General features: G+C 35.3%; 1 protein-coding gene across 2 annotated transcripts in view; it reads right to left on the bottom strand.

Moving 5' to 3' along the window:
* Positions 1-22,250, bottom strand: part of LOC111516048 (SET domain-containing protein SmydA-8) — a 43,530-nt gene that overhangs the window by 14,771 nt on the left and 6,509 nt on the right. Inside the window, exons 1-5 of one of the 2 annotated variants that reach the window (XM_074178773.1) lie at positions 16,453-16,563; positions 16,060-16,162; positions 13,528-13,649; positions 3,472-3,612; positions 3,055-3,424 (exon numbers count right to left, since the gene is read on the bottom strand). In XM_074178773.1, coding sequence (XP_074034874.1) covers positions 3,055-3,424; positions 3,472-3,612; positions 13,528-13,649; positions 16,060-16,089 — 663 coding nt within the window. In that variant the 5' untranslated portion in view covers positions 16,090-16,162; positions 16,453-16,563. Of the gene's footprint in view, positions 1-3,054; positions 3,425-3,471; positions 3,613-13,527; positions 13,650-16,059; positions 16,163-16,452; positions 16,564-22,250 lie in introns of those variants that run through there. The other variant, XM_074178774.1, reaches the window with a different exon arrangement.

Here is a 22,250-nt window from a genome sequence, read left to right as displayed (position 1 = left end):
CTTAGAGACAGTCTGGCGTTGTTTATATTTTTTTTCAAGTGAGCATTCCGACTAGTCAAGGACAATACCTGAATGCTTCATCTTGATGCAAATGAAATAACTACACCATTGAGAGAAACTTGAGTAAAAGTATCCATATTCCTCTTCCTGGTGAAGTGGACTATCACAGTTTTGCTGGAGTACACTGTGAAAATCGACGTCCGAAGTCATCTGCATAAGCTTGCAAACCTCTTCTGTCAGGGAAATCAAGCAGACCTTCCACCATGAGCGACCATCGGAGGGGTGATAGTGCCCTATCTTGAGGGTAGCCCCTAGTGACCCTGAACCTAATGGCAAGATCTTGAAGAGACATACTTGCTGTTCTGCCAGTTATAGTTGACTTTATGCCTTTTTTCAGCTAGAGCTGTCAGACGAAAAGGAGCATTGGCACCCGCCTAGTCGAGCAGAAGCTGAGTTGCCGATTGGGACAGACCGAGAAGTCTGCAGTCACTGAACATGCATTCACCTCACATTTTTCTATTGACATTACTTTGAAGAAAAAATAGGATTTCAAAAAACATGGAAATTGGACACCCAAAGAGGATATAGATCAAAGAGGAAGAGTATTCTTCCTCTTTGATCTATACCGGGTGTCAACAAATCTATTAGACAAGTCATAATTTCTAGACTATTAGGAGAATTGAAATGAGATTTGGTATAGTTGAATGGTATGTGGAGAGGAATGTTTTCACATATTTTTCACTTTCCGGTCACTTCCGGTTTCAGCGGAAATGGCTCCGGTTCTGAATTTTTAAATGGAACACCCTGTATATTGTAACATTTTTGGATTTCTGAGACAATTCTGGGTGGCCATGATCGGACGTAAACTAATCTATGGACCTCAGGTGATATCAGAAAATTGCAATAGCGGAGTTTTAGTGACTAGTGTGTTGAATATGAATGAGACAAGTTTACAAAATAACATTTTCGTGTCTAACTATTATTTTTCAAATGGCGACCATTTTTTGACAAGCAATTTCCGAAAAAAGGATTTTTTGACGAATCTAACGTTACTAATTTATTTGCGATTGGATCAACAAATTTAACAAATTTAACTAATAATTTCAGCGATGCACTTAGATTTTTTGCAATATCCTAAGTTCTTGAAAATTCCACTATAGTAAATTTTCAAAGTGCATCCCTCCTTGTTCAAGACACATTTCAGCTCGTTCAATTGTTTCTCTCAACACGTTTTGTAACATTTGAGGCGATATACTTCTAAATGCCTGTTGAATCCTTTCTTCTGAAATTTCGAGAGTGGCTGGGGCTGTTGCATAGTAGACCCTTTCTTTTACATATCCCCAAATGAAGAAATCTAACACAGTCAGATCCGGTGAGCGGGCAGGCCACCGTACTGGACCGTTGGTTGCAATAACTCTATTATTAAAATGCTCTATTAAAAAATCAAGTACGTCTCTGCTATTATGGGGTGGTGCTCCATCTTGCTGGAAGTAAATTTGCTGTAAAACTTCTAAAGGCATATTATCATTAGGATGATCCTCGATTTCATTTTGAAGAAAACCCAAGTATCTAACCCCTGTTAACTGACCTTGAAACAATATTGGACCAATTATTCTGTTTCCAACGATACCAGCCCAGACATTGACGCCAAACCTTTCTTGAAAATTGCCCTCTCTCATTGCATGTTGATTTTGTTGGGCCCAGTACCGATAATTCTGCTTATTAAACATGCCATTATTTGTAAACCGTGATTCGTCGGAAAATAGAATGAAGTTGATAAAATTTGGGTCAACTCTATGATTTTGAAGCAACCAATCACAAAATACTACTCTTCTATTGCCGTCGTCAGCATACAAATGTTGATGTAACTGATATTTAAATGCTCGATATCCGTGCTTTTTCAGTATTTTTCTTGCTGATTCGTGACTTATCTGCATTTCTCTACTAATTTCTCTTAAAGAAACCGTTTTGTCAACTTCCACCATAGCAAGAACGTTAATCTCAGTCTCCTCATTTATGACAAACCTCTGTTCTGCGTCTCGATTTCCCTCTTGCCTAAAACGACTCTCAACATAGGGAAAATACTGATGAGATGGGTGTTGCCGATTGGGATATCTCTGAGCATACAACTCAGCAGCTCAATCAAGAGAAACTTCTACTTTCTGCTCATAAAGCATATGTCACTGTCATAACCTAGGTGAGCGTTTTGTTCTCCAAAGTGGACTTGATGGAAATAACCGCAAAGTATTATGCATCATTCCTATCCATGGCACCCTTGACAAAAGTAAATGAATTTGTATCGAGTATTTTCCTCAGTAATATTTAATTTATGTTCTTATTTGTAATCCAATCGCAAATAAATTAGTATCGTTAGATTTGTCAAAAAATCCTTTTTTCGGAAAGTGCTTGTCAAAAAATGGTCGCCATTTGAAAAATAATAGTTAGACACGAAAATGTTATTTTGTAAACTTGTCTTATTCATATTCAACACACTAGTCACTAAAACTTCGCTATTGCAATTTTCTGATATCACCTGAGGTCCATAGATTAGTTTACGTCCGATCATGGCCACCTAGATGCAATTTTAAAAGTGACTCTGAAAAAATCAAGTAGGCTGAAAAACTTCCGGAAATGTCAGTTTCTGATCCAGAATTGTCTCAGAAATCCAAAAATGTTACAATATACAGGGTGTTCCATTTAAAAATTCAGAACCGGAACCATTTCCGCTGAAACCGGAAGTGACCGGAAAGTGAAAAATATGTGAAAACTATCCTCTCCACATACCATTTATCTGTACCAAATCTCGTTTTGATACACCTAATAGTCTAGAAGTTATGACTTGTCTAATAGATTCATTGACACCCGGTATACATATTTGAAAACAACGACTTGCACGTAAGTGAGAACTGATATTATTTCTTTCATTTTTCATCTAAACGAACACTTTTCTTCCGTTATCACAAGTTTCTTTTCATATCATGTTGAAAATATTCAATGTTACTATCTCTAAAAATTGGAGGAAAATATCAAAAATATGAGAATACTTTAAAATACCTCTAACACACCACACATTGTGTGTATCTCATTTCCAGTGAATTGTGTCAATCTCCAGTCCCTAATAATCCTATTCACAACATTTTCTTGGTTAGCACTCCAAACTTCTGGAATATTCTGTCTTATATCGTTGTGATGTTCCATGTCTAACAGTAGATTGTAAGACTTTGGATCAATCCGTTTCAAAAGCAAACATCTAAGGGGAACAATTGCCTGAAGATGAACCCTCATTCTTGATACGTCTTCGTAATTCAAAAAATAAGAAGAGTTACAGTCTTTGAGGGTGGAGCACTCTACATCTGTATGTCCTAGACGCTGTTTGAGACCTGGGCAGGTATGTGAACAAAGCGGCCATCCACACCCTCTGCATCTGTAATAAATTTTATAGAGATTGTTCCAAAGAATTTGGATACATACTTGACGAAACCGTTTTCTCCTTCGACATTTTTGTAACATCCTAAGCATTGTAATTTACTGCCAGTGCAAGGTCCCACCACTAATGGTAATTCACTTAAAATCACCTCTCCTGGTGATAGGTCCTTTTTGGCAACCATATACCTGTAAAACCAATGGATTTTATTTGAGTCTTTAATTTGAGTCTTAAATTGTCATAGATAATGATTTTTTAGTCACTTTTCAACATTGTAGAACTTACAGGCGATATTTATTTATTTATTTCATACACTATTCTACAGGATGAACGCAATTACAGAATAGGGAGTAACAGTGGCATTTACAAATATGTACTTACATAATATAATTTGTGAATCTATATGGAATAAAAATGAAAACAGAGCTGTCGGTTAGCTAGGAAATGTCTTTTGATTTGTATAATTTGGCAGTTGATTATATCTAGGGCATGACTAACAGAATTAGAGGTATCGCACATTGTGAAAATTAGAGATTTTTTTTCATTATATTTGTATGCGGAGTGTTGAGATAAAATGTGACACTATTCCTAGATGAACGTCTAGGAACCCAAAAACTCAACATATGTAACAGCTGAGAGCAGTTTATGACCTTGAATAAAAAAAAGAGATGAATAATATTTACGCCTTACCTCGAGACTACAAAAATTGTGAGTTACAAGCAATTTATAATTGGGGATTCCTACAGTAGGATACGAGCCTTCAAGTTTGAAAGAGATATATTTTAGGAAGCGCCTCTGTAGGGTTTCTAGTTGATTTATATGAACCTGATAGTAGGGACTCCACACGACAGATGCATATTCCAGCCTAGATCGAACAAAAGTTAATTAAAGTAATTTCAATGTTGAAGTCTTTTGTATTTCTAACTAAGAATCCATACATGCGATAAGCTGCTGTTAGAGTAGTGTCAATATGTTTATTGAAAGAGAGGGATGAATCAAAAGTAACACCTAGATCAGTGAGTGTGTCAGGACGCTCCAGAACTTGATTGTTTATGACGTATTTGTGTAAATTCAAGTTCGTTTTCAGTGAGTAAGACATTACATTGAATTTGGATATGTTGAGAGATAAATTATTCCTCCGACACCATGTAGCAACGCGATTTAAATTCAGGGCGAGACGTTCGCAATCATTAGAACATGTTATATTGTGATAGAGTTTCAAGTCATCTACGTATGAAAGGAAATTGACATCAATCACAGCTCCGATATCATTAATAAACATATTGAACAGTAGGGGTCCTAGATTTGATCCTTGTGGTACACCAGATGTGGCTATATATTCGATTGACTTGATGCCATTGAGTTGGATATACTGCTTACGATTGTGAAAATACGACTTGAAGAGGGTAACTAATTCATTGGATAACCCAAAAGTTGAAAGCTTGTTAAGCAGAATACTATAGTCAAAGCTGTCGAACGCTTGATTGTCTGAGACTGACAATCAATACCCTCTGCAATACATTGAGTGATTGTTACAAGATTCGTGGTGGTTGAACATCCTTCCATGAAACCGTGTTGATTGGGGCTAATAATGTTGCTGACAGCAACATTATTAGCCCCAAGCAAAGAACTGAACTTTAGAAGTCATATTTATGTACTGCTTTCTACTAATACTTAGATATTTCAAAGAATATGCAATATGCAGATACTTCTGATAAAAAATACCTAGGTAACTTCGTTATAAAATCAAAAATGATAGCTAGGTACGATAGAAAAATACAAAATAGCTAGTGTAGCAGCAATATTTTCCGCTAATATTGCTAGCCCAGACAATCTTTCTTGAAGCATTGTCGATCTAAAATAATTTTTAATGATTTTCAACTTTGAAAAAGATCGCTCGCCAGACGCTACAGATACAGGCAATGTCAGGAGAATTCTTAATGAAATGCCTAAGTTTGGAAGGGTGGAGATTGAATTGTTTTCAAATATATATTGTAAAATACTTAAGAGGTCAGTATCATCAGGCAATGAAAACAAATTTAACGTACTTAAGTAAAAAGGAAAATGTTCGAGCCCATTAACTTAAACCCTTTCAAAAATAAAGGCAGAAAAAGTATTAAACTAATTTGATGTTATAGCCCTTAAAAAATCTACAAAATGGTTTTTTAAAAAGATCGAAAGCATAAAAACTAAGCGAGTCATTAATGAAAAACCAATTATTTTTTTCAACTCTTACAGGGTCTTTGACTTTTTGACTATATTTATGTGCTTCATAGAGCCTTTATTATGTCAGATAGAAAATAAATGTTTTATGCATATATTTGTTTGCTATTTGGACTATTGAAAATAAATTATATTTCTTCTAATGGTTTCCATGGCTTTCTCTGCAATTTATTTAACCTAATATAACTAAAAAATTTAAAAACAGCTCACCCAAATGCCCAAATGATATCAACATATATATTTTTAAAATCAGAGAAAAAAGGGCTTTTATTTTAGCGCATAATATACAGGGTGTTTTATTAATGTGGATGCTGCCTATATTTTTTCATTTTCGATGCGATTTTGTTTTTATCTTAAACTTCAAAAGATAATATAGGAAAAAAAACTTACAACTTCTGCTCAAAACATTTTTTTCTATCTGACATGATAAAGGCTCTAGGAAGCACGTAAATGTAGTCAAAGACCCTGTACATGATATTTCAATCAATAAAAAGATATTTGGGTGAACAAAAAATAATTATAACCAGTATCCTATAAAGGGTTAATGTAGATAGTATAAATTAAAGTAGGGACCACTTACCAATTTATAAAAAATAAAACCGTTGAAATTGGAGTCAGCAGATATTCAGCATTTGACTTCTTAGAAAAAAAGTAGTAAACAAAATATTATACAACACTTCACTTGACAAAATGAAAATAACTTTAAATGTAATAATTAATAAGATTACTTATTTTTATGCACTTGTTGCACGGTCTAGTGAACTAACCGGTTTAAAAACGCCTCTGGCGATGCATCATCTCTTTTATAGCGCTCCGGGTATTGTTCATGTCTAAACAGGAAAAATCACCGCCTGACATGTTCTCGCAACATAGGAATCGGCAGTAACTGGATGATATACTAATAAAATTTCGTGTGTATTTATACCTAATCCTATTTAATTTCTCAACTTTTATTTTGAAATAAATTTTTGTTTTTTTGTTTTTTTTTGAAAATTATTGTTATTTTTGACCCTATATTTTGGCGCCCCTAAAGGATGGCGCCCGTGTGCATTGCACACTTTGCACATATGGTAGGGGGGGCCTGTGACAATAGATCGTCTTCTCAAGAAACATCTCAAACACTTTACAAAAGTTGCATATGATAGAGATTGGTCTGTAATTTTTTATCTCACTTTTATCTCCTTTTTTGAAAATTGGGCATATTTTTGACATTTTTCATATTGACGGTACAGTTGATGTTTTCAGGCATATATCAATTAGAGTTGTTAGTGGTTCAACCAGAGCTGAGGTACAATCTTTAATGATGAATGCTGGAAAATGATCAGGTCCCGCATTAAATTTAGGCCTTAATTTTTCAAGGGTATGATAAACATCCTCAATACTGAAGTTTATGATTACTAGGATGGTAATATCACTACTGTTGTTCGTATGGTCACTTGATGTTGATACTATATAACAGGGGTGGTCAACTTGATTAGACATAAGATCTACTGTTTACTGATGAAACCCTGTGCGATCTACCACTTACATACTTCTTGAAATCTTAAATGAAACAGCATAGTGTTTAGTACACAATCATAAAATATTTTTTATTGGACAGTCTTAGGAGTCTCTTTCGTATCACATATGAGATTGTTTCCTTAAATTTACTCAATACTTTGGAATGGAAGTCTGAGTTGATGATGTTTAATCAATATTTATAGGTCCTATCTATATATTAGTATGAGCATTGCGTCGCAGTATCTTCCACTAGTTTAGCATAATCTGGTTTGTAGTTGGAAATTGCCAACCTTAAAGAATCCAATGTATGAGCGTCTGTCAAGCGAGAACGGTGTTTACTTTTTGTTTGTTTTAAGTAGGAAAATGCTGACTCACATAAATATGTCGAACCAAAACACGAATGAAGTTGTTTAACACATTTCTTCAAATTTGGATATTTTTCATTGGAGACCAATGCCCAGAAATCTTGACCTGAGAATGATCTTGCTTTTAGAAATATGTCGCAGCGCAGAGTAATAATTTCGTTTTGTAATATAATGTGCTCCATTTGAATTATATCTGCGAATTTTGTAGCCAATTCATAGATATCACTATGATCAATGGAATCATTAAACGGATAACTGATGAATTGAACCAATTTCTCAATTTTTTTGAAATCACTAAAGCGAATTTCGAAGTCTGCTATCACTGCCCTAATTTCTGTCGTGTATTTCTCAGAAATGAAATTGTAGGTAGGATGTTTTTCCATATGGCCCTTGATGTTTACAAATTGTTCAAATTTTGTCTTCTCTATGTCAACTATCATAGACGCTGTTTGACTTTGAAATGCTGCAATAGAACTCATCATTTCTGTTAATGTTTTATTCTTGCCTTGTAGATTCAGATTTAATGTACTCAGTTCTAATAAAATCGGCCAAGAAAGCTAAATCACATTGCCAGTCTAAATCACGTTGCGCAGTCTGGTCTATTTATTTATATTTTTTGCCTTTCCACGATCGACTGAACTAATGGTCGCGATCGACCGGTTGGCCACCCCTGCTATATAAGAACCACTGAAGAAATCTGCAAAATCATCAAGATTATCTGAAGGATTATCGAGTAGCTTGCTCTCATGTAACATTTTATCTCCGATTCGGTTCATATATTTTGACTTGTTAATGAATGACAAAAACTTATTGGGGTTATGGATAATCTCGCCCTTAGTTTTCTGAATGAATTTTTTATAAGCTATTCTAATGGTTCTTTTGATTTCTGCCCGAAGACGTTTGAATTCGTGAAAAGCGTGAATGTCGCCGTTTCTTTTGTATTGAGATGAAAGGTACGTACATTAGGATACCAACATTTATACCACCAGCGTTTCAACTTATTTCATGAGATCAATAAACAATTTTTGAAGCAACTGTTCTGGTGAGTATATTTGTTAGAATCGTTGATATTAGGTTGTTTCTATAGTTTTGTCCGTTTCAGTGTCATGTGTTTTGTAGCTCCATATCTCAATTCTACTGGGCCGTGGCATATACTGATCGATACACAATGTTGTACTCAATACATTGATGCCGTTCATTTCTCTTCAAACTTTGTTTTTTAATTCTTTTTTGCTTATTAGTATACGATGTCGTTAAGAAATTTTCGGACAGATTTTCTCTACGAACTCAAATTGAACCAAAACGCTGTCGAAACAGCCCGAAAAATTGATCTGGCATTTGGCATTTGGTTCAACGCTGGTTTGTGAAATTTCGTTTCGGAGATTTTAGTCTCTAAGACGAACCCCGAAGTGGTTGACCTACAGTAATCCATGACGGAAATTTGAGGACTCTGGTGGAAACTGATCCATCAAAAATGGTGCGTGGGGTAACGGAAGAACTGGGCATCAGCTCCCATACAGTTTTTGATGGTTTGAAACGTATTGGAAAGGTCAAAAAGCTCGAAACGTGGGTGCTCCACGATTTGAACGATCGACAGAAGTTATCACGTTTCGAGTCTGTTCTTCTTTGCCTTCGCGCGACCAAAATGATCTTTATTGAATCGGATCGTCATGTGTGTTAAGAAGTGGATCCTTTACGACAACAGAAGATATTCAGGTTGGACTCCGATAGCCACCCAGGCAATTTTCAAAGGCAAAAACCCACAAAAAATGACAATGGTTACTGTATGGTGGTCAGCGACTCGTATGATTCACTAAAACTTTCTGCAACCGGCCCAAACTATCACAGCAGAGTCCTAGTGTGAGGAAATCGACGAAATGTACGGAAACTTGCAACAGCAGCAGCTAGACTGGTCTACAGAAGAGGTCCGATCCTTGGCACTGATTCAAATGGTGCTTATTTCGAATAAATTGTTCGGTTTTCGACCCGTTTGTATATAGTCTATCCATTCTCAATTGGAACGGCAATGAAAATAAGTGTACAGTTACTTTTTATATATTGAGATAGGTCTTAATATAAATATAAGTTTACCTGATGGATTTGTTAATCCGGTGGATAGTCCATCTATAGGGGTAGTATGACCAGCATTAATCCAGGTTTCATCCTTATAATAAATTGTTCTCTGTTGTTCCCTATAATATTTAATTTTGGTCAAATACTCTCTCCTCCATAACACAATTTCCTCTCTATCCCTCGTTTTTTCCATACAAAATTCAAATGTTTCAATACTTTATGGAATGTTGACCGCTTAAAACTTGGCAATGAAACATCTTCATTTATTTCTGTGAGTACTTTGTCTATCGTGGGTATTTCATTTCTGAAAAAGTACTCATGCACTTTCCTCCTGATTGCATATTTATCAGCATCATCTATTGATTTTATAATGGTTTGACGATTCTGATTTGTATTCGGTTTGGAAAATGTATGATTTTGTTTATATTCCCGTAAAACATTGTAAATCGAAGCGCAACACACTCCAATTTCATCGGAAACTTTCGATACGACTTCGTCGACAGTCGATGTCTCAATTTCTTCCATCTCTTTCTTAAACACATTTAAAATCACTTCTTTCATCTCAACACTCAAATGTCTTTTTTTGGATCGTTTCCTGGCTGGACTCAGAGGATAGCTCACAGTATCATCAGCAGTGTCTGTACTGGACATCTTGGAAAACAATTTTGAACAATATACTATAACGCACGCCACACAAACACGCAAACGACTGATTACAACCCTGTGCTGGTACCGAACTCGTACCAAGAAGGCGAATTCACCAAGGAACGCTGCCCTTTCCATCTGACACGCTTCGGTTTTGTTTTGTTTTACTCTATCTTGGATTTGGATAGACTTAAGGGTGTCCCTATCCACTTTTTTTGTATTTTGTTTCCATCTGTCATCAAATTTGATACTGTTTAGGAATAATTTATATGGCAGAACAACGTTTGCCTGTCATCTGTCATCTAGTTGAAACCACGGATGTATATATTCCTTTTTCAATGAAACGGACTTTTATCGGCAAACCTTGGTTAAACAAAAATTGCGAGCAAACTGTCACCTCTAAAAACCTCTCCTACTGACAGTGACGTAAAATTCCCAGTGCCGGAAGTTGAATTAGGTTTTTTAATGCTCGTAACAGCTTAGAATGAATGAAAGCAAAGAACTTCACAATCAAAGAATTAGGGATAAACTGCTTGCCAATCCCAACAGGTCTAGATCCTTCTGGTTGGTAGCTGAAGCTGGTTCAATTGCAACAACGGCCATAGAAAAAGCAAATCTTCTAGCTGAACAATTTGCGTCCCACTCCACAGTCGATTTACTGGGAAAGGTACCACTGAATATTTCCATACTAGAATCCATAATGCAGGAAATTTCTTTTCGATAACGTCTACTCAGGCGAAGTTTGAAACAGCTTGATATCAACAGGGCCGTCTTTAACCTATTGGAGGTCCTGGGCATAATAGGTTAATGGGGCTCCCATAACTTTGACATAACACTATTTTGTTAGAATAGACAAAGAAAGTTGATGAACAAGATTGAACAATTACATGAAACGAATAGATAAATGTAATATACTCCACAAAAGTAACTTGTTTTAGCATTAACAGGTTAGTGCTTAACAATCTATGTTATTTGAAGAGGAACCCTTCTAGATTTCAGATGGGTAAAATCGTTAATCACTTCATCAAAATCTATGCTTTCTAGTACATCAGATTCTATCGACATCAGCGACAAACTGGTTAATCTCTTTTGAAGCATTGTACTTCTTAATTCATTTTTAATTCTTTTTAATTTGGAGAATCGTTCCCCACTGCAGTTAGTTACCATCATGCTTAAAAAGATTCTCAATGCGATTTCTTCATTTGGAAATGTGTCTTCAATTTTGTTTTCATTCAAAAGTTGATATATTTTATCTTCATTTTCACTGTCAACAATTTTCAAGTATTCTGTTGAATGCAAACATTCTATCTCTAACCCTTTCTCATTAACATCTTCACAATAAAATTCAGCAAATTCTTTGCAACTTTGTCTCAACTCTTCAGAATTCAGAGTTTTCAAGTGAAAAGATAAATCAAAACGTTTACGTTTATGGGAAAAAAGCTTTCTATTTTAAATTTCTCTCTTCCATTCAGTTGGACTGACGGCACAGAGCCGTTAAAAAAAATCTGGCGAGAACTTCTGCGTTTTGTTCTTTGAGATAGGTCCTTGTAGTCAGATTTCGGGTTTCTTTCTTTGGCAGACGATTCGAAGTGATCAAATTTATCCCTGAGATTGATAATAAAATCATCAAGTGAAGTAAACATATTAGTTGCAACGTCTAGTGTTATTGCTTCTTTTTGAAAATAATTACTTATTTTGTCTATTCTTTCCAATATACAGTTCCAAATTTCCGTTAGTATAATATATTCGAGTTTTTCCATTTTTCTGGACAGACTAAGGACTTCGTCTCAAGTTTCTCGTGCCTGACGACGGATATCAAAGCTTCTATAACTTGTTCGTTACCTTCATGCAAGGCGCTTACGGCATCTGCTCGGGCTGACCATCTGGTTTGTGAAAGACTTTTAACAACTTTTTTTTAACCTAAATTATCTTTCAATATATTCCATCGACGAGTAGAGCCCGAAAAAAAGCTGTACACTTTCTGAACCATCAAAAAACTTTATTGCCTCCGATACACACCCAGCAGCATGTACACCTACTAATTTAAACTTAGAGCTTCATACTTCGCTTCGTGCGCTCAATTCAAATGGAGCGAGTCACACTGATGAGTGTACTGCTGATGATTTTTCTTTAAAATGTGTATGTGCTCAGTGTTACATTATATATTTGACTGTATCTAAGCATGGTGAAGTCGGAGAGCCTCATTTTTGGGCGAGAGTAGAATAGCTTCCGCATGTAAAAGCTAGTAAGTTGGTATTGTAGTCGGTAATTTAGGTTCGATTTGTTCGAATTATGTAAGTGTTTTGGTGATAAATATTGGTTATCGTTTGGTGATCCGATAGGTACTAGGGATTTTGTATTTGATCTGAGGGGGCCCTTTCGATCGCAGGGCCCTGTGCACTTGCCCAAAGTGTCCTCTGGGAAAGAGGGGTCTGGATATCAACAAGTCGTCTGGTCCTGATGAAGTAAGTGCCCGTCATCGCCAATCATTACATGTACATATCAGAAATATGTGTTCATTGTTTTGAGGTTGAATTCAGCTGTTTAAGAACTCTTTCCTTTGGAGAAATGCGTTTACGTGGATTGAACTTCCTGAGATCGTTTTTCGGAATAAATTCAATCTGTAGCAATTCAAATCCATCGTGAATAGCTACTTTTGCACTGCAACTGCTCATAGAGTGCCTTAAGTATTTTTCTGTAGTGCTTGCGTTTTGTCCTTGAAAATTATTTCCAATTATGGAGAATTCATGATACGACAGTGTTATTTGCCATGTCCCATCAGTGGTTCTATTTTGAAATACTAATACACTGTTGAAGTCAATTATTTCTACGCGGTCGACAGAAAACTCAAATCTTACTTTTCCAAGATAACTTACAGTCCCCATGGCTTCTGTGCTAGGCCGATCCGAGAATGCATTATTGGACTCAACTACCCTTGAAGAACAGGTTGGGTTAAGTACACTAATAATTACTTGAAACTTCGAGTTATTCAGATAAATAAATTATTTTACGCTTGAGAAAGCTTTTGTATAGCGAAATAATTGTTGCGGTTTTTGTAAAACCCTTTATAGTGAAAATTATACAATAAAGTGTATAACTTAGTTTTAATACGGATTTTCATCAAGTATCGACCAGTTTTATTCAATCATTGAAGAGCTAGATTAAAGACATAGCCAACAGGATGAAGTGTTTGAAGTAGATAAGAGATATGAAATAAAAAGATGAGGGGAAATAAGGAAGTTACGATAATCAATGAAAGTACCTAACTCAGCTATCCTGAAAATCGATTCTACTTACCTCCCCATTATTTTGGAAATATTTACATAGTACTTCGGTTCACCTTCACATTTTTTAAAATCTTTGGAAATCAGCCTTTCACTAATATTAGACGACTTCGATCGACTTCTCGATTTGGAGCTCTAGAAAAAAGTATTTCTTTAGAGTATGTTACAGTTATTACAGTACATGTATACATATCTCATAAATTAAATGAAATATTTGAAAAAATCCTGAAATCACTCTAATATTTCTGTAACTCAGTATCTCGTTTCTGAGACACTATCAGGTTGTATCATGGAAAATAAAAAAATGGTTGAAATATTTTTTTTTGTTAGCCAGCTATCATTTACATACGGAATACAACCCTGAAAAATTAAAACTTGTGCGAATTAGGGATTAACGAAGTATCTCCTTTCAATATGCGATCCTAGCACTGATCGAACGATATAAGCAGTAAGAGCCCAGCGTTTCACAGTTGGGATCGATCCCACATTCAGGGTAGCGGTTGATTCAGTGGGTACAACTAACCACTCATGCTAATCAACTGGCTAACGTCAGAACAATGCTTATAGAAGAATATTCAACCATATTTTGGTTAGAAAATCATTCCATAAGCACTGAATCAACTTTTTGAAGAAATGAAATAAATGAAAATGAGATTTTCTCTTCTGAATGTAACCCGTCATAGTCGTGATTGAACTCTTGTCCGTCTACTGAAAGATGGTTAGCAAATGATAGAATTGATCTTTCCATTGAAGAAACTACTATGCTCTTTGATTCTTTTGGGAAAAGTTCTCCCCGTTTGGCCAATATAAAGTTTTGGGCAAGAACCACCAGTCAATTTATATACTTATGATGTATCCGACACTGAAGTCTTGTCTTTATTACTTTCTGTAAGCCACGTCCAAGCAAATTGTTATCCATTAAAAACTTTGTATTTTATCTTTTCTCGAATTTTTATTCGATAATTTGATGAACTGTCACGAATAATAGGAATCTTTTAATTTTTAATTTTCATTTCTTGTTGATAATTTTTTAATTTTCTGCTGGTGTTAACAGTTAATTTTTTTTTTCGGTACTTTGATGAGCTGTCGCGAATGCCAGGAAGCGTTGTTAAGAACAATTACCCTATTCGCATGCAAATTTGGGATGAATGTGTTTTCAAACCATTCCTCGAAAATATTAGCTTCCATGTTCTTATGATAGTCAACATTGAAGTCCTCAAGTTTTTTTCCACATATTTTCAAAGAACTCGGAACCCATCCTTTACTTCCTCCGAAAAGCACAATGATTACTTGCGATCCTTTGTTTGAAGGCATGTTAGGCGTAGACATTCTCGAACCATCAGTCCACCCTTCGTAACTGTGTCGTGAGTGTCATACCAAGTATTCAGTTTTTTCCTTATGATTTCAGTTGTAAATGTCGTATATTGTTTTTTTCAATAATTTCATCAGATGAACATCTGAAGGTTTTGGTAATCCTCTATCACATCGTGTCTTGCGACCATAAGGTTTGTTTTTGACTATTTTACGTACAGTTGAGAAAGGAATTTCGGTCAAGTCTGATGTTGATTGTAATACTTTGTTTTTCTCGAAACCAAACTTGAGATGTAGATTCTTAGATACATTGAAACATACTCTCTGTGTTTTAATATTTAAATACATCCGAATCTTATTATCTGGCTCTTTTTTGCGTTGTTCACCATCGCTATTGAAATCACTACACTGAAAAAAGTCTGCGATGTTATCACACTCGTTATTACTTGTCCAAGGACGCCACAGTTAACAAAAATTTTGAGTAATTATAACTGCACCAATATCGAATTTCAACACTCAAATCGCGATCAGTTCCTGAAATGAAAACGACGGCGATAACCATCCCGCATTCCCGATTCCTATTCGTCACTGTAACATGACTTCATATTTAATTTTATGACTCTCCAGCCAATCATAAAACTTGGTTAGTAAAAATTATCCAATGCGAACAACCAAGTGTACAGTCCACGTGGACTAGTTCGTAGCCGGTTCGTTTGTATGTGTTGCTATTTTTGGCATTTGAGGGTGCCGCTAACTTTAAGAGTGCACAACATCGTTTACTTCGACTATACCAGTACAAGAAACTGTAAATTAACTTATTATTATTGATTTTATTCTCTAGATTATCCATGAAAGTTTCAGCCAGCAATGTACTCATCAGAAGGTTTTCCATTATTAGTCCTTCGCTGCATCAATAAAACTTTTCATCGAATTGGAAACTGTCTGTTTTTTCGAAAACTTCTTGTGAAAGTTTAATATTGGCTCCAAATTTCCATGAATTTCAATACATATCAACCTGAATGTTTTTCTAAAAAATTGTTCTGCGGTGTTGAACTCGCTTCGGTAGTGACTGCCAAGTCTAATAATATTATAAACATCACACAAATACTAAATCTCAATAAAAGAAATTGAAATATTTTGCCAGTCCAGCTATTGTTACTAATAGTTTATCAAATATAAGTAAATAAGTGGTGGGTATGTTACGAAAAGTCACTTAAAATATTTTCATACTCACTATCTTGCTGTGATGACGCTTGGCACTCATTTCCACTCCTAGACTTGCACAAAAAAGAAGTTATTCAAGCCTCTTTGAACTCTTCGGAAAAGTCAGAGAATATCTGTTGACAAGGAGCAATGAAAGTGTAATAAAACTTCATAGTCCCCACTAAATTTTCCGTTGTGGGAGGAAATATATGAATTGAAATTAGGTAGAGTTATTTTTAACATTATCTCTTTATTTCTGTAAAGCGATCTCATGCTTAGCTTTAATTGTTTTGACCAGCTGAAAATTTTATTATTTTTACTACGTATCGTAACTTTCGCGAACTTCAAGTTTTTATGAAAACACTTCTCTGACTCAGCGTGAACCGTGTTTTCCATATGATTAATATATTGTATATCAACTTACCCATTTCGCCTGCCATCGTGTTTGGAAATGTTTCATTTGTGTTTCAGAAGTGCAACCTTTTAAAATAAGCATTCATTAAAATCTTAGAGATGCCACTAATTTGACAAAAACAACGTAGGTAGATGCATAATAAATGTTCACAGTTGTTTTTCCAAACAATGCTATTCTTCAGGAACTTGAGAGATCATAAATCTCGTAACAAATTTTCTAAACAACCAAATATTTATTTATTTATTCATTTACTGTGATTTGTGATACATTCAGGTATACACCCAAAACAATATCCACTGATACATATATACAAATATCCAGTTTACAAAAACAAAGAAGAAATCTCAAATTATAGATATTCTCAAATTTCGTAACAGCTATAGATTACATGTGAGACATTTCTTTTGTGTTAGTTTTAAAGTGAGATAAAAACATACAAGAAATATGATGGAATCGGCCGATACTTAATGAAAATCCATAACTAACGTATTCTAAAAACACTTTATTGTGTGATTTTGACTAGCTAGTTTTACAAAAACGCAACACGTGTTTCGCCATACAATGGCTTCCTCGGGCGTGTCTTAATAACTCATTCTACACATTAAATGCTATATATACCTTATTCTACAATTTGAGGTACCTGAATTTCAAGTACCTAAGTTTGTAATGAATTTAATGACCTGAGCTTATGCTCCATTTTCCACATTTGAAGAAATATTCAGTAACGGAGAGTTATTTAATTCTAATTGATCATTCAGTAAATTACCAGAATTCCTGAATCTATTGATTTCTAAACATTCTAGTAGATTGAGTTTCAAACTCTTCTCTTACAAATGTAACACATCGTATTCCTAATTGAACTCATGTCCTTCTGCTAATAGGTGGTTCGCAAATGGAAATTGGTCTTTCTATTTATAAAACTGCTTCTATTCTCTTTAATTCTTTGGGAAAATGTTCTTCCAGTTTGGCCAATATATAGTTTTGGACAAGAGCCACAAGTCAGCTTATTTACTCCTGATCCATCCAACAACGCAGTTTTGTCTTTATTGTTTTTAATAAATTTACTTAGATTATTATTCGTTCTGTAAGCCACGTTTACGCCTACTTTCTTCAAAAAACAGGCAATATTCCTGGTTGGTTCACCCAAATATGCCAATGTCCTATAACTGACGTCATCGCATCTTGAATATGGGTAGACCAAGTCCATGGCTTGCTTTTGAAGTTTTTTGGTAAGAATGGCGTTTATAATATCTACGTTGTAACCGTTATTAACCGCGATTTGTTTGATCAAATTCAGCTCTTTCTGGAACTTCCTATCAGACAGTGGAATATTCAATAATCTGTGAAGCATACTATTGAATACAGCAACTTTATGCTGGTAAGGGTGTGTGGAGGAGTTATGTATGATAATGTCTGTGTACGATGGTTTGTGGAAAATTGCACATTCATGTTTATTGTTATTTTTCGTAATGGTTAAGTCAAGGTAATTTATTGAATTATTTACCTCCCTCTCAGGTGAATTTTATTGACGGGTGGATGGAATTGGCATATTCAATGAACTTGCCTAATTCCCTATCGGTACCAGTAAAACATACTAAGATATCATCTACGTATCTGTACCAGTACAAAAAACTGTTAGCTAACTGATTATTATGGATTTCATACTCTATGTTATCCATGAAAATTTCCGACAGCAAAGGACTCAAAGGGTTTCCCATTATTAGTCCTTCATTGCATGAATAGAATTTTCCGTCAAACTGGAAATGATTGGAGATACTCACCATTTGTCTATCTCGCCATTGTATGGCGAAACACGTGTTGCGTTTTTGTAAAACTATCTAGTGAAAATCACACAATGAAGTGTTTTTAGAATACGTTACATACAAGAAATTTCCATCTCCGAGCGGTAATTATCGAAACTAATGTTAAGCCTAGGAATAGGGGCTTTTTGACCCAAATTGGTATAAAAAGCTTACATTGAGAAATTGACTATTTTTGGTATTTCTGGATGGTATAGTTCCAGTAAATGATATAGTGCAACCTACCTTCCAACAGCTCCCCTTTAATAATATAGTTCGGGTGATAACTGAAGACGATTGTAGATACTAACAATCGAAACGTTGTGAAGTAACTTGGTTTGGAATCTTCTAATTTTCATTTTTTGTTGTTATTTTTTAATTTTCTGCTGGTGTTAACAGTTAATTTTTTTTATTATATTTTTATTTATTTTATTTTTTTCGGTACTCTGATGAGCTTTCGCGAATGCCAGGAAGCGTTGTTAAGAACAATTACACTATTCGTATGCAAATTTGGGATCAATGTGTATCACATCTGTATCACATCTCGTCTTACGTTCATTAGGTTCTTTTTTGACTATTTTACGTACAGTCAGGGCAGAAGCGAAAAGAAAAACCGAGGGGGGTAGGGTATTCAAATTTTCCCAACCTCACCAGCAAAATTTCCCAACTTTCGAAGAAATGAAAGCCGAGGGAAAAGTTACTGCTATAATATATTAATTTTCTTACTCATCTATCCAAAGATTGGCTGAATGCTTATGCCCATTAGGGTGTACACAAACAAATATAAATTTTGGTGATTATAAAAATAATAATGGGAATTATTCTACTTTGGACCAAGGTCCTTGGTCTTCCACCTTGCATAGCAATATTCAATACAAATGAAAGGAAACAACACTTAAATAATATTGTGCTTATTGTTTTCCACTATTATTTTTTCTATCTTCACGGTCCGAAATTTACCAACTTTTCCAAGTCGAAAAAACAGCGAAAAGTTGGAAATTTTGAAAAATTGTCACTTCAAAATTTGTGGACTGTTCAGGACTGTTTTCTTACTTGGGAGAAATTAAACTTTTTTGAAGATTTCAAACAGCTCTTCAAGTTATGCATGTTGATTCTTTCCCTGTTCTTATTACCTCTCCTTTTTTTTCTCTCATTTATATTTTTTTAATTTGTATTCTTTTTTTTACCATTATTTTTTTCTATCTTCATGGCCCAAAATTTCCCAACTTTTTCCCAAGTCGAAAAAGTAGGGGGGGAGGCTCCCCCCATCCCCCTCCCATGGCGATAGCTCTGCTTACAGTTGAGAAAGGAATTTCGGTCAAATCTGATGTTGCTTGTAATTTGTGATAGTTTGTTTCCCTCGAAACCAAACTTAAGATGTAGATTCTTATATACGGTGAAACCGAATTTCAATTTCTCTCCTGATGTCTCAGGACAGTGAGGATCCACACCATGCGACGGATGCTTACTATTGTAAGCTTACTATTGTGAGCATCCGTCGCATAGAAAAAATACGAAGTGCTGTCGGCAACCGACGCGACGGTGTGAACAGAGAAATTAGAAATCATTCGGTGTCGGTATTTCCAATCCTGTCCCTGCACATAGCTCTGTCTGCGAACATGTTAAAATTCTTTCATTCTACTTATAGGCAACTAAACATACACTGTAATGCATATATTGATACTTGTCGCTTTATATTTTCGACTGGAAGTGTAGCGCCTTCTGTAATCCAGCTATTGGGAGGTCGGATACAGTGGATTGCTTGAAATCGGGGACATCCGATGATAGAGGCTTCATAGTGGGCTCCGGCCCGCTAGGAAGCTTCTATTACCCGACGTATACAGCAAGACCTGTATCTTTTTTAATTTTGTTTTTGGATAGTGAGGTAATTGTAATTGATATCGAACTTGAATTCAAAAATATTCTTCAAGGCCAATTAAAAATGATTGATTGTGTTCATAGAAGTTCGGAGAGATTGTTTTAACCCCTGGTTGCACGAAAAAACTAATATCTGTGTTTCACATTTTTTTATTTCAGAAACTACTCAAAGGCATGAAAAAACACTTTTGAAATCTTTTAGCAATTTTTTTTCATAGAAAAAATATGAGTTTTGATGTGGTACATCATATGTACCAACATGCAACTATGAGTAAATATACAAGTGTTAGTCATGAAAACAGTTTTTGGTTTTCGAAAGGCAAAGTGGTATTTTGCACACGGTGCACATCCATTCTGTACGAACTCGGTTTGCCTTGGTACTGCATCGACCGCATCTTCTTCTTGAGGTTATAACTGGCAAATGAGCTGATTGACGAACCTGTACAGGTATTGTGGGCTTTCTTCCTTCTAGAAATATGGGAGACTCTGTGCCACTTACTTTCTTTTTTTTCTTTATGGTTGTGAGGGTATCACATACAAGATGTTCCACTATTTTCCTTCGGAAATTCTTCATAGACAACGTAAGCAAATCAAGACCTTTGTAGAGTACAAAGCTGTTGACGACACATGCATCTAAAAAATAGAAAAAAATCCTATGCCATCATTTTCGTGATTTCCTAGCACGATTTCATCTGATCGAATTCATCAACGGAATTCATATGGCAATTATATACACTCAGGAGTATTGGACAAGGTACAAAAGTGGTTGAACCATCGGTCTTTCTTCGTTTCACAGTGGTAGTCAAATTGGTATCATGAAAATTTGATATGAGATGTACAGCCCTGTTATCCTCCCATTTCACTGTACTTATTTCCTTGTCACTGACGAAGTAATCATACTGTCCTCTATCCATAAACTTATCTGGCAAAAACTGAGGCAAATCTTTTCTATTTTTGTTTATCGTCCCGCAAGCGTAAATCTTTTTTTCTTTTAATTCTGCCATCAAGTTTACGCTAATGAAATAATTGTTGAAATAGAGTTGGTGATGTTCGTTCTCTAGTCCCTCGCATAAATCTTTGATAACTCGTGGACCCAATTCTTTCTCAACAGAATCTTTGATTTTTCCAGTATATATCTGGAATTTTTTCAAATAGCCACTTTTATCAGCCAAGCACCACACTTTATTACCCCTTTTTATGGGCTTTTTCGGTAGATATTGTTTCAGGCTACTTCTACCTTTGAATTTTATCATTGACTCGTCAATGGCAATATGCTCAGATAGCAAAAAACAATTTTCAAAATTGATTGAGAACATATCTAAAAATGGTTTCAGTTTATAAAGTTTGTCGAAATAATTTTCCCTTTTTTTTGGCATCATCTGATTATCATTCAGATGCAAATTACCTAATAACCAACTGAAACACCAACTGAAACGAATAACATACATAAGTTGGCTGATATAAGAATAGTGCATATCTAGATCGCTGCTCTAATAGATAACTACGGAGAACTTTTATTCCCATCAGAATATTTATACCTAGAAAGGTCCTGATTTCCGTATTATTGGTTGGAAAATAAGGTCTACCTACTCGTTGCTGTATTTGTTGGGCATACAAATTAGTTTGGAATTCTATGTGTTCAACTACGTTTGTTGTCATGAAGAATTTGAACAATTTTTCGGGAGTTGGGCCATTCAAATGTCTCACAAAATCAAAAATTCCACTTGGTTCCACAAATGGGAGACGTTCGTCAACAGTTTGCAGTTTATCCCACTTCACAGCAACCTGGGATGATTTCATTCGTTTTCCTAATAATTGTTTGCGTTTCATTTCGGGATCTCTTGTCAGAAGTGCCGAAAGTGGTATTTCTGATTCTGAGTCATATTCTTCCTGAATGTCCAGTTCTGCATGTTCAATATCCGCAGCATGTTCAGGTTCATCTTCTGGAACGATACCAGATACAACTGGTTCTTCTTCGGCATCACTTCCGATATCTGATGCTAAAGATTCTGCACCACTATGTATATTATCATACAGCTGATCCCACATTTCTTCCTCGGTCATTCCCACAAGTCTGAATGGTATAGGACTTCTCCTATCCATGACCATTTCTAAAAATTATTCATAATT

This window comes from Leptinotarsa decemlineata, unplaced genomic scaffold (assembly GCF_025532065.1).
Source record: "Leptinotarsa decemlineata unplaced genomic scaffold, Ldec_3_MD MMD2_tig00004307_RagTag_RagTag, whole genome shotgun sequence".
In the NCBI taxonomy this organism is placed as follows: Eukaryota; Metazoa; Arthropoda; class Insecta; order Coleoptera; family Chrysomelidae; genus Leptinotarsa; species Leptinotarsa decemlineata.
The sequence above is the reverse complement of the archived record's forward strand: the minus strand, read 5'-3'. Positions and strand labels throughout refer to the sequence as shown.